The 16,225-nt window shown below is 42.9% G+C and overlaps 3 protein-coding genes across 3 annotated transcripts; 1 reads left to right on the top strand and 2 right to left on the bottom strand.

Moving 5' to 3' along the window:
- Positions 1 to 988: 988 nt before the first annotated feature.
- LOC137792240 (coronin-2B-like) lies at positions 989 to 6,181 on the top strand. Its single transcript, XM_068587813.1, has 13 exons — positions 989 to 1,198; positions 2,068 to 2,184; positions 2,290 to 2,439; positions 3,263 to 3,463; positions 3,541 to 3,657; positions 3,974 to 4,078; positions 4,235 to 4,331; positions 4,518 to 4,633; positions 4,732 to 4,822; positions 4,906 to 5,066; positions 5,693 to 5,860; positions 5,958 to 6,026; positions 6,116 to 6,181. Exons 1-13 carry the CDS (start codon positions 998 to 1,000, stop codon positions 6,179 to 6,181), a joined length of 1,659 nt encoding a protein of 552 aa, XP_068443914.1. The 5' UTR covers positions 989 to 997.
- Positions 6,182 to 7,091: 910 nt separating this feature from the next.
- Positions 7,092 to 8,979, bottom strand: LOC137792317 (type-2 ice-structuring protein-like). The gene is made up of 7 exons (XM_068587946.1): positions 8,939 to 8,979; positions 8,758 to 8,848; positions 8,630 to 8,665; positions 8,355 to 8,470; positions 8,066 to 8,200; positions 7,655 to 7,766; positions 7,092 to 7,408 (listed from the first exon to the last, which is right to left on the bottom strand). The coding sequence occupies exons 2-7, from the start codon at positions 8,816 to 8,818 to the stop codon at positions 7,341 to 7,343; spliced, it is 528 nt and encodes a 175-aa protein (XP_068444047.1). The 5' UTR covers positions 8,819 to 8,848; positions 8,939 to 8,979; the 3' UTR covers positions 7,092 to 7,340.
- Positions 8,980 to 11,013: 2,034 nt separating this feature from the next.
- On the bottom strand, positions 11,014 to 12,542 carry LOC137792625 (C-type isolectin Sp-CL4-like). The gene is made up of 6 exons (XM_068588365.1): positions 12,409 to 12,542; positions 12,083 to 12,195; positions 11,879 to 12,003; positions 11,647 to 11,778; positions 11,453 to 11,561; positions 11,014 to 11,186 (listed from the first exon to the last, which is right to left on the bottom strand). Exons 2-6 carry the CDS (start codon positions 12,153 to 12,155, stop codon positions 11,119 to 11,121), a joined length of 507 nt encoding a protein of 168 aa, XP_068444466.1. The 5' UTR covers positions 12,156 to 12,195; positions 12,409 to 12,542; the 3' UTR covers positions 11,014 to 11,118.
- Between the last annotated feature and the right edge of the window lie 3,683 nt (positions 12,543 to 16,225).

The following is a 16,225-nucleotide window of genomic DNA, read 5'->3' as shown; positions in this document are numbered from 1 at the left end:
ACACACACACACACACACACACACACACACACACACACACACACACACACACACACACACACACACACACACACACACACACACACGCTGCAGTCAGAAGTCAGTGGTTGTACTCGTCGCTTTAGTGCCGTGACAGCAGCAAGAGAAGTGGATGACTGTAACGGAGGTAAGACAACAGTCTTTTGTTTAAATGATGTAAAGTTTATTTTCTGCTAAGTCTTCATGCTAAGCTAAGTTAGCCTGTTTGTAGCTTCACATTTACCAGACGAGTGCTCCTCTACCTCAAGAAAGAGGACTGCATTATTTCCCCAAATCAATATAATCATTATCAATGGGAAAGAAGGAATCTTTCCACACATCTTTTGACTTGTTCCTTCATCTTGTTCATACTAAACCAAGACGTTGAGAATCGAAATATCGGTGGCGATTCATTTAATATATATATATATATTATGATTTTTTTGACAATATTTTCAATTTTCTTCTTCTTCTTCTCCTCCTCAGTAATTTGATCTCTTCCTGTCACTTAAAGGTCAAAAGTCAAGAAGAATTTGTAACAACAGTAAGTCTGAATATAACTGATGAATCTTTAATAACACGAACAAACTGCTCTGGACGAAGGATTTATCACTTTAGCACGCATGTGTGTGTGTGTGTGTGTGTGTGTGTGTGTCTGTGTGTCTCTTTCTATGTGTGTGTGTGTGAGATTAAGACATTCAGAATTTGATTAAATATTGATAAGATTATGAAAGCATGACAGCTGATTGCATTATTGATGAGGCGAGATTAAAAGGTGCCTCAACACTATTATGAGATTACGAAGATACACACACACACACACACACACACACACACACACACACACACACACACACTCACACACACACTCAAGTGATAAATCCTTTGTCCAGAACTGTTTGTTTGTGTTATTAAATATTCATCCTTTACATAAACTGCTCTTAAGGTCCTCAAACCCTCTGACCTTCCCGTCCTGCAGATGTCGTGGCGTTCGTCTTTCCGCTGCTCAAAGTTCCGTCACGTCTTCGGGAAGCCGTCCAGCAAGGAGCGCGGCTACGATGGCGTGCCGATCGCTCGCAGCGTCCACGACAACCACTACTGCTCAGCCAATCCCTGCTTCCTCGCCGTGGTGACGGAGTGCGCCGGGGGCGGGGCTTTTTTGGTCCTGCCCATCCATCATGTGCGTAGTCGTCACTCGTGGGCATCACTCGCACGCATTAAAAAAGGAGACAGAAGGAAGTAGAACGTGATGCTTTGTGTTACACACATAGGATGTGGGGATGCATGTAGAAGCAAAGAGGATCAACAACGTTTTGGGCCCCGAGTCACACAGCCTGATTTTCTAAGTCTCTTTTTTAAAAACGTAAACTTAATTATCTCTGCAACCACAACGTTTATTAACTTCATTTAAAGTGCTACAATACTGTAACCCTTGTGATAATATACACATGGTTAAAGAGTTAAACTGATGTTTCTGCATTTGGGTCGTAGAGCACTAGCAGAAGCTCCTGAAGATTTAAAGCTGCAGCACGCAAAAATCCAACAATGTTTTCCCTTAGAACAAGTAACTTTTCTATGTTTGAACCCAACGACACGGTTCTTTTACTAAAACACCTTCCCAATATGTCAAAGCTTTGTTTTGCAGGGATTTATATTGCGGATTTGGATTCCTTAGGTCCTAAGCTTTCCAAAAAGGTGTGTTATTAGTATGTGTGATGTTGTTAAGGCCCTGAACCATGGAACTGGAAAAACTCAGGGACCGCTTGAGGATGTTTTTTTGGCAAATCTTGCTCAGAATCATGCTGGATGATATAAAATAACAGAAGTATTAGAACTCACTTGTAGTTTGTACGACCACTTGAACATGGGGAAAAGAGGTACACTGACCAATGAGCATCTTAAGTGTGTGTGTGTGTGTGTGTGTGTGTGTGTGTGTCAGTATCGGATGTAGAGGGGTGTTTGTGCATGTGCAGACCCCAATTGGGATCTGTTCGGGTGGAAAAGGTTGAACAGATCAAAATCAGGTCAAATCCCACTGCGTCCTCTCAGACAGGCAGGGTGGACCCTCAGCACCCGAGGGTGTGCGGTCACAGTGGGCCGGTCCTGGACGTCAAGTGGAACCCGTTTGACGACCACTGCGTCGCCTCATGCTCAGAGGATTGCACCGTAAGCGCGACATCTGACCCCATTTGTCTGAACCCGTGATGTTTTCCTGCTGAAATGTCCCCACGAGTATAGTAAACACCAGCCGGTACCTGTGTCTGTGTGCAGGTGAAGATCTGGGACATCCCAGTCTGTGGCGTCCAGCAGAACCTCACCAAAGCCAGGACCACTCTGATTGGTCACTCCAGGAGGGTGGCGCTTATTGAGTGGCATCCAACAGCTGAGAACCTGCTGCTAAGCTCCGCCTACGACTACAAGGTGACGATGCTCATTGGTCAGTGGCAGCTTTAGTCAGAGCCGTTACTTTTTGGTCCAAAGCAACGTAGAAATCAGCACTTTTGTTATAAAAAAATTTATGATTAAGAAAACTGATCTGTTATTAGTGTGTGTTGTAAGAAGACAATATGTACACAACAACAGCCTTTGGATTGTGGACTCAGTCTAGAGGCAAAGGGTTGAAGTCATCGGACGGAAACATGGACAACTCAGACCAGACAAACACCTGAGATGCAACCTGCTCTTCACCATGAAGCTTCAGCCCTAAAGCATACCCATTTCAGCCTAAAGCATACCCATTTCAGCCTAAAGCATACCCATTTCAGCCTAAAGCATACCCATTTCAGCCTAAAGCATACCCATTTCAGCCTAAAGCATACCCATTTTTGCCCTGAAGCATACCTGTTTAAGCCCTAGAGCATACCCGGCTTTATGGTCTACTCGACTCTAAATGGAACCATAATTTGCTAAACTAACATCATGCTTCATACTTCTAAACAATCAGACTTTTTTTTCCTCAACCATAAGTGTCGCCCCCTTGGTGGAATGCAGGTTACAGGCTCTTCAGCATTGGCTTCACTTCTCAGAACCAGAGGTTTCCGGCTCTAAAGAACCACATTTGAACCAGAAATGTCAAATGTGGTCGAGTTTTGAGGATGAAATTCACTGTCGGCAGACAGATTTTGACCCACAATCAGGCCAATCCTCGCATGTCATTCATCCCAAATCTGGCTATTTGTGTTTTCAGGTGAAGGTAAACTCACCCAGCAAAACAGCCCTGACGTTGTCTCTCTTTCTGCCCCAGGTCCTGCTCTGGGATGTGTCCCAGGTAGGTGCGGTGCTCAGGTACCCGGTCCGGGTGGTCCTGATGCCCGTCCACCACCGCTACCCATCTGATGCGCTGCTTCTGTCGGTCAGCTTCAACAGCGACGGCAGCCGGCTGGCGGTCACGTCCAAAGACAGACGGGTTCGTGTCCTGGACCCAAGGACAGGGAGGATCCTACAGGTGCATTTTGGAGGTATTTGTTTCGTCTGAAGGTGTGACAACTGAAACAAGAAAAATGTGTGATAACGTTCCCGCAGGTGTCCAGCAGCAAGACCCACAGAGCCAGCAAAGTTTTATACATCGGAGGGTTGAATATGCTTCTGTCCACCGGCAGCTCACCCTGGCACCACCGACAGATCGTCCTTTGGGACCCCGTAAGACACCGACACACGTTGGCATGTGATTGATGATTCAATAGAGTGATGTAGAACACTGGGTATAAATATCTAAAATGACAAAGCACAAAACAGAAGAGGATTTAATGAAATGCATTATGTTCCCTGGATTCATTAAACTACAGTATACATACTTCTACAATCAGGTTGGTAGATTATGTTTTTGAGCTCCAAAGCCTATTATTGCTCGATTTTCAAGTCCAACAAATTTGATTCTCCCTTAATACCGAAATCTAATGATTTTTTTAGAGGTCCAGAAATATCATGAATATGTTCGGGATTTCTTTGTGTGCAGGACGACTTGTCTGAGCCGCTGTTTGAAGAAGATTTAGACGGATGTGCAGGAGTCCTCTTCCCGTTCTATGACCCCGACACACACATGCTCTACTTGGCAGGAAAGGTCAACACATCATCTCCTACGTCTTGTCTTTATTTCCTGCAGTTGGTCGGGATTGCGCCTCATACAACTTCAGCATATATCTCTCGTTTGCGTTTCAGTTTGGTTGTTGATACATTTTTCTACAAAACTCATGTGCTCTTAAATGGTTTGATTTAGGGTGACGGGAACATCCGTTACTATGAGCTGAGCACTGAGAAACCGTATATCAGCTTTCTGTCAGAGTACAGGTCTCTGCTGCCACAAAAAGGACTTGGTGAGATCGACGCATACTTCCTTTTTACTACTATTTTAGCCAATTCTAGTACTTATTCTATAAAAAAAGACCAATTTAGGTCGCTGAACCAAATGTATTTCTAGCAACCTAAAGTAGTAGCAAAGCTACTAATAAAACAGACACTGTAATTTTCGGAATGACCTTTGACAAATTTCTTCATTTTAGGGGTGATGCCAAAGCGCGGCCTGGACGTGAGCGCCTGTGAAGTTTTCCGATTTTACCGTCTGATCGCCATCAAAGACCTAGTGGAACCACTGTCCATGATCGTACCACGAAAAAAGGTGATCAAACACGTTTACCTCACTTTTTTATTATCATCAGCATTTACTGATGATCAAGACAGAAAGTAGTTGCAGCAGTTTGTCTTCTGTCTTTCCAGACAGATGTTTTCCAAGAGGATCTGTACCCAATGACAGCCGGAAACCAGGCGGCCATGACGGCTCAAGAGTGGCTGTTGGGGATCAACAGAAGTCAGTAAGGCATAAGTGTCTTTAAGCCAAAATCGCTGATGGATATGAGATAGACCCATGCGTATCTTACATATCTCCATCAGGCCCGGTGCTGATGTCCTTGAAGCCTGGGACTCGAGTCACCAACCCGTACCCAGAAACCCCTGCGGAGAAAGGGCTAGTGAGGCAGCACAGTTCCTTGAGGTTTCAGATGGATCTGGCTGTTGTTGCAGTGACCGGGCCCACCCTGGACATTATGGAAGAGGTAGAAGAAGAAATATGTTACTGCCGGCTATTTGTTAAGATTATAGTAAATCTGGCAGAGTTGCCACTGCAACGGGAAACATGTATGTAAATGCTAAAGCGAAGTGTATAACGCTGCTCTGGTGACTACATGTCATTCACCCATCCATACACTAATGACTAAGGTGCCACTATCCATCAAAAATATGTGTTCACACACATTCTTGTCCAAGGACATTTCGACATGGACTGGAGGAGCTGGGGATCGAACTGCAGATCCTCTGAAGGACGACCAACCTGGGGATGGAGGGCGCAAAAAAAACATTTTCCCAAAGTCAACCATGGTCGTTTTTTGTCAAGTGTAAAGATTAAAATTGAGGCAAATCTGTTTTTGTGACGCACACTTGACTTCAGTGAGGGGTGAGGTGGAGCTGTACAGGAACTCTTCCAAACGACTGACTCAAAGGTCACCAAAAAACAAGATCAAGGCTGAAAACTGGCACCTCAACACCTGGCGACAAGCCATTCCGTGATCGCTCTAGAGACCATATTGTAGCTTATTGTTCACTGTAAACTCAACTTGTCTCAAAGTTTTGCCTAGCTCTGTTTTGCTGCTGTCGTATAAACCCGCTGATCCTTTCTCTTGAGGCCTTCCTTGAGGAGCAGTTGGCCTACCAGGATGCCAAATACCCAAGGGAGATGAGCGATCTGTCCGGGTGGCAGCCGGATGAGACCCAGATCCCGCTGTGGACGTACTGCTGCACTCCACACTGCTGTGAACCTGCAGAGAGGCCGCCGCCTACAACCGAGAGCGAGGTGAGGCTCAGATGTGCGCGTGAGGATACCGAGTATGCCAGTGTTTTGGTTGGACTTCCTCCTCTTCCTGCCAAGAAACTTGTTTCTTTAATTCCAGCTCCTGCAGGCATATTACAGACAACAAGACGAAATCAGAGGCCTGAGAGAAAAACTCAATTCCAAAGATGTTAGTGTTCAAACAAACATACATAAAAAGCAAAAGGCCAAACACTCCTGAGATTAAAACTTATCGCTAACACAGTTTCTGTTGTGCAGGTGAGGATCACGCAGCTGGAGCTGGACATCAAAAACACCAGAAACAACATGAGGGCAACCTTCTGATTCAACCAATCAGCTCTCATACTGCTGTTTTAAAGCCAAACTAATCAAACTACTCAACATTTCCAACCAATAAAGGAAACACAGTTGACATCTTGACGAATTTATAGTGTTTGTGTTTGCACTTTCAGCTTGTTTTGCGCTTCATTTCATTAAACATGTGTACTACTAACGGATAGCCATCAGCCAAATTCTCAACAACCAACAAATTAGTAATTCATTATCATTAATGGTTATGTAGCATGGCCCTCTGGTTCAGAGCAGGTTAACAGTTATTTAACTTTTTTTTTCTGACAACTTTCTTTGGAAGCTGTGTATTTTTTGTATATTATTATTTGTTCGTTCACTATTTCTGCTAACTGTTGGATGGATCAACATTCTGAAAAGATGGTCGGAGCCATGAATCTGAATAAAAGGAGGTCGTTAACACCAATGTTGTTGCAGTTTAGATCCCAAACGAGAGATCTGAAGACGGTGGGGTCAAGATGGAAACAGAGGCCTGCCGCTCATCAACCAAAGTGATAGTGTGAAGTTCAATGCAGGGTCAGGTTGTAGCCAGAAGGAGGCGCCATTCTGTTTAAGTTGGCTTTGAGAGAGACTTATAACATCCACTCTAAGCTTCACTGGTTCTGTTTTACATAAAGTCAATATCAACACAATACAACCACAACGTACAGAATATTTTTGCTTTTTTTATGTCCCAAATGCATTGACCCACGGAGAGCATGTCTTCATTCCTGTGCTGAAGGCTTGAAACTTGAGATTGAGACCATAAACTCATGTTTACAATGTTTACTGAGGGAATACATGAAAACATAAAAAGTGTCGAATAATACTGAGTGCTGTAGTTAGAGCTGTTACTGGTGCAACATGTAAAGATATATAAATGGATTAATGACAGACCAGCTTGTTTGAATGCTTGAGCCTTTTATTAATGCATAAAGAAAGAATGGTTATGTATGTAGAGTATACGTAAAGTTGTGCTAAAAGCATTTATTCCATAAAACACCCAGTCTGCAGTTATTTAGGCACAAAGTCCTTAAAGAACGTCCAGCTCCTGTTCACCTAACCTCTCGTAGCGCTCCGGAAGTAGAGTTACAGCGATAGAAAGAAAAAAAAATATTTTAAGGGGGTTCTTCAAGCCTCACTATCAATCCAGAAATCACATTTTCTTGGCACAGACAGATGGACTTCGAACGGAGCACTGCAGGTCGTCCCAGCACTTCCCAGCTGCAGTTACAGACAAAAAAGTGAGTCAGTGAATGTTACACAAACCAAAACCTATAGCCGTTTCATGTGGCTAGTTAGTATTGATGGATACAGTTAGTTGACACTATGATGATAAATGATGTCACAATCTGAGGTTTGCTGACTCCGAACTGATTCATAAAACCAAGAATATCTGACACAGAAAGAGGTCCTTTCTTCAGATACATAATATCTGACACTCCTACAAAAATCACAGTGTTGTTTTACCTCCATGATTCATATGTAAACAATTCTGTTTGCCGTGAACGTTGTTCGGCTCTCGGGGACACCAGTTCGTGTAGTGGAAAGGAGCCCCGTCACTCCAGAGCCATTGGTTTTCCTAAAAAAAGAATATCATTCCTTTTCAATATGATAAGATAAGGTAAGGTAAGATAAGCCCCAGAGGAGCAATCCATTTGTTACAGAAATCTAATAACAGTACAATAAATAAATACATACATATAGAAATAGAAAGTGCAGTTTTAAGGGTAACATTGGCCATTGAAGTGGAGCGTGGGGGGCTTGAAGTGTAAGTATATTATAATATATCATAATACATAAATATGGTATGAAATATAATAAATATGACAGGTATTTTGTGTGCAGTATTTCCAAGTGGTGCCATGATGAATATAACACCTCTTGTGCATCCGATCCTCCAATCCATGCTTCTTTGTACTCGTGAGAGCTGCTCATGATCACCCACTGCACGGCATGGTAGTCTTCCACGTCGCGAACGGAGGCGAGGTTTCCTCCCATGGCAACACAGTTTTTCTACAGTACAGGAGATGAACAGAGACGCAGACACGAGAAGGTAGTAAAGAAAGTATCGAGGACAACACCAAGTTAGTCAAACTGGTCAAGTCACCAAATGTCGGAGTGTGTACGCAAACGCAATGAAATGTGGAGTCACAGCCACCGACATCACCTCAGCTCGAGCCCACGTCATCGGTTTTGGGTTGTAGCGGAAACAGCGACCGTTGCTCGAAGTCCAACGACCGGGACAAGACGCGGACCTCTTGACCACATGACTCTTTGCTGGGACTAAATAGAGTTTGGTGAGTATTGTGTTGTCCAGTATGTCTCTTCCAATAGAATATGTATACTACCGTTGATGCTATATAATAATATTTCACAAGATGACAACTGTGTACAGCTCTGTAAGATGCAATCTATTGCAGTTAAAATGTAAAAGCTACTCACCCATTAGGTCTTTTTTAGCTATTTCTCCTGTAAGAACTAGAAAGTTTGACATTGCAGTTATTGACCTGGATTATTACTGATCCTGGACGATGAATGCATCCGTAAGAGTTTCTACATATTATACTCACCGGCAGCTCCGGTCAGAGCCATCATGGCACAAACAAGTGCAGACACAGTCAGCGTGTTCATGGTGACGCTGATGATGAGATCATGCAGATGCTGAAGATGAAGACTACCTTTAATACCGATACTCAGGACAAAGAAATGCAGACTGTGAGTCAGAAGATGATAAGAAAGGTCAAAGCAAACCTGTCCCTGTTGTCTGGGGCTTCAGCCGTCCTGTGATGAGGTGCCGAATAAGAAGAAGACATAAATACAGCCCCTTATCTTAGCATCACTCTAAAAAAAAGGGAACTGAGGACAGATGTGTGACTCATACACAAAAAAAAAAATCTTCTCAGTCATGATCAGACGTATGCAGAGGTCCAACGATACTGTGGTGGACTGCTGTGCTCTCTTTATGGGGTCACCATTGCACTCTGACTCTGGAACGCTCCACTTATCCTTTTACTTGCAAGTTATGTAAAAGCAGTTGTCTAGAGACTGCAAATAGACAAAGCACAAGCAAATGAAGAACACATATTCACAAATAGGTCAACATAGATGCATCAAACGGGAGAAGCGTTGTCGAACACAAACTGGAACACTCACTGCGTTTAGAGAAGCTCCTCATACTTTCCTGTTCAGTTCAAGTTTCCAGGAAACAAGCTCCTTCAAAGATGAGTTTACAACATGCAAAACCTTCTTCAGTGACACAGTGAACTGCATCCATCAGACAGAACGGCAACTGATGAATGTGATTAAATTATTCTTTAAATTTATTTAACTTATACATTGTTGTATACATCAGGCTTATAAAGCCTCCACCCACACATCTTTGACCCTTGTCTGTGGACCGGGTTTCTTTTTTTTGATTATCAACAACTAAATTATATGATTCAATATTTTTTTTTACAGTACAGGACCCAGGGCTCCGAAAAGTGTGGAAACGCACTGTGTCCTCCTGTGGGCCTGCTTTTAGAATGTGTGTGTGCGTGTGTGTGTGTGCGTGTGTGTGTGAGTGCGTGTGTGCGTGTGTGTGTGTGTGTGCGTGTGCGCGTGCGTTTATGGGGGTGTGTGTGTGTGTGTGTGTGTTTCTGCACCTGCTGTTCCCAGCACAAGTTTGCAACATTGTTAATAAATAAAGTACCGACACCTGGCTGCTCTCACTTTCCCGCTCATTTCACACTCTTGTCTTGCGGGGACCAATCTTTATGTGCTCATACAAAAGGTAGAGGTCAAATATTCACCATATGTTGTGTTTGTATTGTGTAACATGACGGTGTGAAGGACACAGAAATCAGAGTAGCACAGGTTTTAAAGGTTTTTAATTAAAACGTTGTTTCACTGCCTAAGCTGTCTCTGTTGCTTCATAGTCCAGCTGTAAGTCAGAGATTGTTGTCCAAATGTGCCCTTTATGGTGCATATTGACGAGTGTATTTCCAGGGAAAGGCCCAGACAGTCAAGTTAAATTAGGATAGTAATACTATTTATTTTTTTAAAAAAAGGTATTGTTCATCGTTCTACTTTTAGTCATGCAAAAGTCTATTGTTGTCTATTGAGTTGAACTGAGTGGAGTCCTTCTGTGCAGCATTTCTACACACCTACACACCTCCACCTACAGAAGTGAAGCACGAGTTTGGGTCTCTGTCCATCAAACAAAGTATACAGAGAGCTAAACAGAACCCTTCAATGTGAAATACTGTTGTTCTGTGTTCCATGACTTGCAGATGACTATCTATTCACCAACAGCCTTGGTATCTCGTTGCCCCAGAGCTTTTTAAAGAAGTATAATACTCAGAAAACAATCAGAAAGAGAAGTTGAGGTATTAATTCATCAGAGTTACCACGTTATCTCCACCACCATCAAACTTTGGGTAGAAAAAGGTTTCTGAAGAACAAAAAACACGTGGCATTTGACAGCCATACAAACCCTGAGGCCCAGGGTGTAGCTTGGTGTCGGCATCGTGAGGGACAGCGTATTCAATTCATTGTTGGAATTGGACTTTTCACAAACTTTATTGATTAAAAGAAACACATCAAATATGATGAACCTTTTCCTTTCAAATCTGCTACCGTTCAGTTCTGACCTTTTGCTGTACAGCTGTGTAAAGGAGTGATGTCTACCTGAGCGGAGCATGATGTCATCCTCCACTTATTTCTGTAATCACCTTTTTCATTGTTTGCACTGTTCACGCTGTTAGCATCATTAGCTCATATTGCTGAACGTGAACAAAAGGAACAAGACACTGGAACTTGAATGCTGAAGCGTTTATTGCAGTAAAGTTAGGAAGCTTGTGTTTTGCAGGTTATCCCGAAACAGACTGGTCCTCCTGCAGCTCAGCTGTCAACGTCGACACTGATTGACAGCCAACAGCAGCAGGTGATGATCACATCTTCTTGGCGCACATGAAGGCGTTCTCATCTGAGCAGTTGTCGTCGTTCCAGAGACCCCACTCTGGAAAGAAGTGACAGAAAACATCTGCTTCAGTGGCGTCAGGAGTTTCAGTGGTCCATCAAACACAGCGAGCATTGAAACTGACTAATCTTGTTGGTTCACACATTCAGTCACATTTCCTGCTCTGAGCAGACAGATAAAGGACCTCATCCAGGAGACTTTCTGTCCTAAAGTGCTCGTTTCAGCTTGATGGAGGTCATCTGTTCAGGAGGAGGTGCTCGTTCATGATAAGTGATCGTTAGTTGAATGAATCTCTTGTTCGTTACCTTTGTGGTTCACCTCGACACAGTCCTCGTCTTCACCATAATTGTCTGGCTGACCAGGGGCCCATAGACCAACCTCGAGTTTAGATCCATCAGCGTGTATGAATTTACCCTGAAGAACATAAAGGTGGTGATCAGTGATGACATGTGACACATTCTCCAATCCGCCTGATCACAATGAGATGTTCGCTGCTCACCCCGGATCTTCTGACTCCAATCCAAACAGACTTATTTTTAATGCTGGCACGCATGGTGAGACAAACGGCGTTCCAGGACTGTTCTATAGTTTTCATTGGCACCAGTTCACTCTTCAAGCTCTCGCAGTGTTTCTGAATTCAACAGAAACGGGAGTGTGAGTCTTCAGCAGCACTTTGTCATCACGTACAACAGATGAGGATAGATGTGTGTCATGACGTGTGTTTGCTTTACCTGTGCGTCGTCGTAGGATTTTGGAGTCTGGAAGTATTTAACGCAGTATTCGGCATCAATGCGATTCCATCCGTTACCACAAGGGACGTCTTTTAGACTCATACAAAATATGTGAGCTATTGTAGCTGTGGAAAGACAAGAGCTTTATTCACCAAGGTTGTAGGTTTTAGTTCAATCACGTGTTGCTGACGGTGTGGTACTTACTGTGAGCTCCGTCTGTGACGACGCCCAGGAAGCCCACCGACAGCAGCACAGCCGTTAGCACAGTGAGATGCATGATGACTCTCCGTCTTAGTGATGCTCAGCTGGAATATGATCTGCAAATGTGACAGTACACATGTTGAGTATTTGCTTGACAGTCTGGGTTTCACAACAAACGGCATGGACTTCCAAATAAACCATGTTTTATGAGGATTTAGTGACTGTACGGATGAAAGAAGATATAACTTGTTAATTAGTTTTAAGTAGTTAAAAGAGTAGAATGCCATCATGAGCCCAACAGACTTCAGAGAAGAGAAGAAGAAGCTCACCACAGATGGTTCTGATTCCTGGTTGCTCCTCGGTCTGATTGTCTGGTGGCTCCTTCTCTCACTTTTAAACTCACCGCTCGTGCTCTGTAGACGTGTCAATGTTCTGCCAACAACATAAAACCTACCATCAAAATTAAAATAACTTATGATAAGAACAAACACAGCATCAAATACTCCCCAGGCCACTGAAGACAGACTCTTGTTTAAGGTGTGTGAGTGGAAAGAAACTCAATTCATGTTTGTTGGGGTTTTGTTTCGTTTCCAAGTGAAATTTGAAGTCAGGGACTTAAAGTCTGATCTGACCATGCTGTACCATGGATATTGAACACCATGCTGTACCATGCATATTGAACTCCATGCTGTACCATGCATATTGAACTCCATGCTGTACCATGCATATTGAACACCATGCTGTACCATGCATATTGAACTCCATGCTGTACCATGCATATTGAACTCCATGCTGTACCATGCATATTGAACTCCATGCTGTACCATGCATATTGAACTCCATGCTGTACCATGCATATTGAACACCATGCTGTACCATGCATATTGAACTCCATGCTGTACCATGCATATTGAACTCCATGCTGTACCATGCATATTGAACTCCATGCTGTACCATGCATATTGAACTCCATGCTGTACCATGCATATTTTTACCGACAGATTTTGTCCTTGTCACCTGTTCTGTTTTAGTCAATATCAACACAATATTAATTAACTTACTTTTAGGGGACCACGTTTGAGTTTCTTGTGTCCCAAATGCTTTGACCCACCGAGAGCATTTCTTCATTCCTGTGCTGCAGTAAGCGATGAGACGACATGAACCAAAGGGACATTTAAAGTTCATACCAGGACTTGAGTCAGTTGAATAGTATTTGCCGACCGCACCCTTCAACTTGTTACCTTCACCGGTTCTCATTAAGGTGAACGACATCCTGCCTCTAAGTCAGGGGTGGACAAACCTTTGGGCTGAGGGGCCGCGAAGAGTCTTAAAATTTAACAGACTTTTTTTTTTTAAACATCATAATTGACTTCATGTTGGACAGAAGAGAAACATACTTTCAAATGTCCGTATGTTTGCACTTATGAATATTGGACAATGAAACTGACTCAGACTTTGACTGTGAAATGTCGCATTTTGTGTTTGTTTGCATGTGTGACTTCATGGAGTCGGAGCTCCTTTCTGGTGTTTGACATCGCCTCAGGCCGAGAAGCTGTTCAAATTTTAGAGAAACATTTCGAGCCAGAAGGGAGTTCATACTGACGAGAACCGATGAAGGTAATAAGTTAAAGGGTGGGGTTGGCAAATACTATTCAACTGACTCAAGTCCTGGTATGACTTTAAAACCTTCCTCTTGTGTTAGCTTTCTGTTAGCATGTCTTGTGTTAGCTTTCTGTTAGCATGTCTTGTGTTAGCTTTCTGTCAGCATGTCTTGTGTTAGCTTTCTGTCAGCATGTCTTGTGCTAGCTTTCTGTTAGCATGTCTTGTGTTAGCTTTCTGTCAGCATGTCTTGTGTTAGCTTTCTGTCAGCATGTCTTGTGCTAGCTTTCTGTTAGCATGTCTTGTGTTAGCTTTCTGTCAGCATGTCTTGTGTTAGCTTTCTGTCAGCATGTCTTGTGTTAGCTTTCTGTCAGCATGTCTTGTGTTAGCTTTCTGTTAGCATGTCTTGTGTTAGCTTTCTGTCAGCATGTCTTGTGCTAGCTTTCTGTCAGCATGTCTTGTGTTAGCTTTCTGTCAGCATGTCCTGTGCTAGCTTTCTGTCAGCATGTCTTGTGCTAGCTTTCTGTTAGCATGTCTTGTGTTAGCTTTCTGTCAGCATGTCTGTCGTTAGCTTTCTGTCAGCATGTCTTGTGTTAGTGGGTGGGTTTTGACCCGTGTCTTAAATCAGCTGTAAAATACACTAAAACAATGATGTGTCATCAAGTTGTTCTTCATCTCTTGGTTTCCTTGTTAGGTTTCCTCATCCATGAACATATTGTTGTATGTTTTAATATGTTTGTGAGGGCCTCTGGGCCTTTTCTTTCTCAGGATATGCCTCCATTTCTATTAAAAACATGTTAAAATGAACCTCACGAGAATCCTATGAATACATAAAAGGTTGGTGTGTTGCCTGACTGTTACTGAGGGTATTAGAACACATCTCTTCAATACATTTGTTTTATTTATGTTTTTATTTGAATATTATTAACTACAGTAACATCTGTGGTGCATATTTACTTCAAGAAAAAGGATCAAAAGTATTTTTTTTTACCAATATAACTTTTAAATAAATACAAAATGCAGAACAAGTCATAACGTAACGTACAGATTAAGTCCTAAGTCATGCGTGTGTTCACCCATAGCCGAACACACACACACACACACACACACACACACACACACACACACACACACACACACACAGAGCGGGATGTGCATGCGCAGAAGACGTTGCTTCTCTTTGGTTCTGCCCATCACCTGCTGGGACCTGGAACCCAACCTGAGCCTCTACACCAACAACACTCCTGCAGGACATTTAAGATACAATACACACATGAGTTTAACCCAGTCAAGACTCAATAAAGTGCATGACACACTAAAGAAATACCAATCAGAAGCCATCTTAAGAGAAGCACCGTGTACCCACGGCCCTCTCTAGACCTCCTTGGTTGACATCAGCAGGAATCCATTTCATTGCATTGGTTGCGTCCTCCATGAAGACACGCCCACAGGAAGTACACATCGAAGAGGGCGTGGTAAGTAGAGGTTCCCAAAATAAAAGCACAACATAACACACTTGCACTTCCTGTATGAGTCTGTTTTGTCAAACTTCACACAGACATGTGCTTCAAAGGAGAACGTTTCAGGAGTCAAAGACAACACCGAATAACATCTGATTGCTTATTTTTTTATTGTAATGTGTTCGGACGTCTATTAAAATATAAAATATGGTAAACAATTAAGGCGAAGATTTGTCTTTTTTCCATAGTAAAATCATGCCGGTCTGTTTTGACTAAAAACACAACAGATGTTATTTAGTGCCAGTACTTAAAAATGCTGTTTAATTTGACACACCTGATTTTAATTGAACGTCACTGAACCAGCTGCAAACACTGAACCAACAGTCTCACCTCCATGTGTTCAGGTTGCTCCTCTGGGTGCAAATGTGTGTTTGCAGCATTGAACAGCATTCTCTGATAACAGACATTTGTTTATTGTTTATCATGCATTTAGAAGGCGCAACTCACAAACCATGTTGTGTAACTTCTCTGCTCCTGATCAATGATTTTACCACACGGTGTCGGGTACGTTGTGCTCACATTAGTAAAGTGCAGTGAAGGAATGAATTCACCCAGAAGGAGAGTGAGAGGAGGAGAGGAGCGTCTCTCCTCTCTGTTACCCTCACAGCTCATGACCTGAGACGAGCTGCTCTGTTCAATAACACCAACAGAAGATGAGTGACAGATGAGCCCGGTTTTACTATTTAGACAGAAATGCAGGTCATTTTTATGTGAGTATCTTTAGTTTCTTTTGCATTGCATTCGCTTGCATGTGTGTGTCTGTGTGAGACCTGATTCAGTTCAGCTCGGACCTTTTCCAACTCTCTCTCTCTTTGCATGACTTCATGGAGTCGGACCTCCTTTCTGGTGTTTGACATCGCCTCAGGCCGAGAAACTCTTCAAATTTTAGAGGAACATTTCGAGCCAGAAGGGAGTTCACACTGACGAGAACCGGTCAAGGTAATAAATTGAAGGGTGCGGTCAGCAAATACTATTCAACTGACTCAAGTCCTGGTATAACTTTAAATGTCCATTTGGTTCATGTCGT

Source organism: Clinocottus analis, unplaced genomic scaffold, assembly GCF_023055335.1.
Source record: "Clinocottus analis isolate CAN_PGR_092001 unplaced genomic scaffold, fCliAna1.0.p SCAF_21, whole genome shotgun sequence".
NCBI classification, from domain to species: Eukaryota; Metazoa; Chordata; class Actinopteri; order Perciformes; family Cottidae; genus Clinocottus; species Clinocottus analis.
This window is presented reverse-complemented; position numbering and strand designations above follow the sequence as displayed.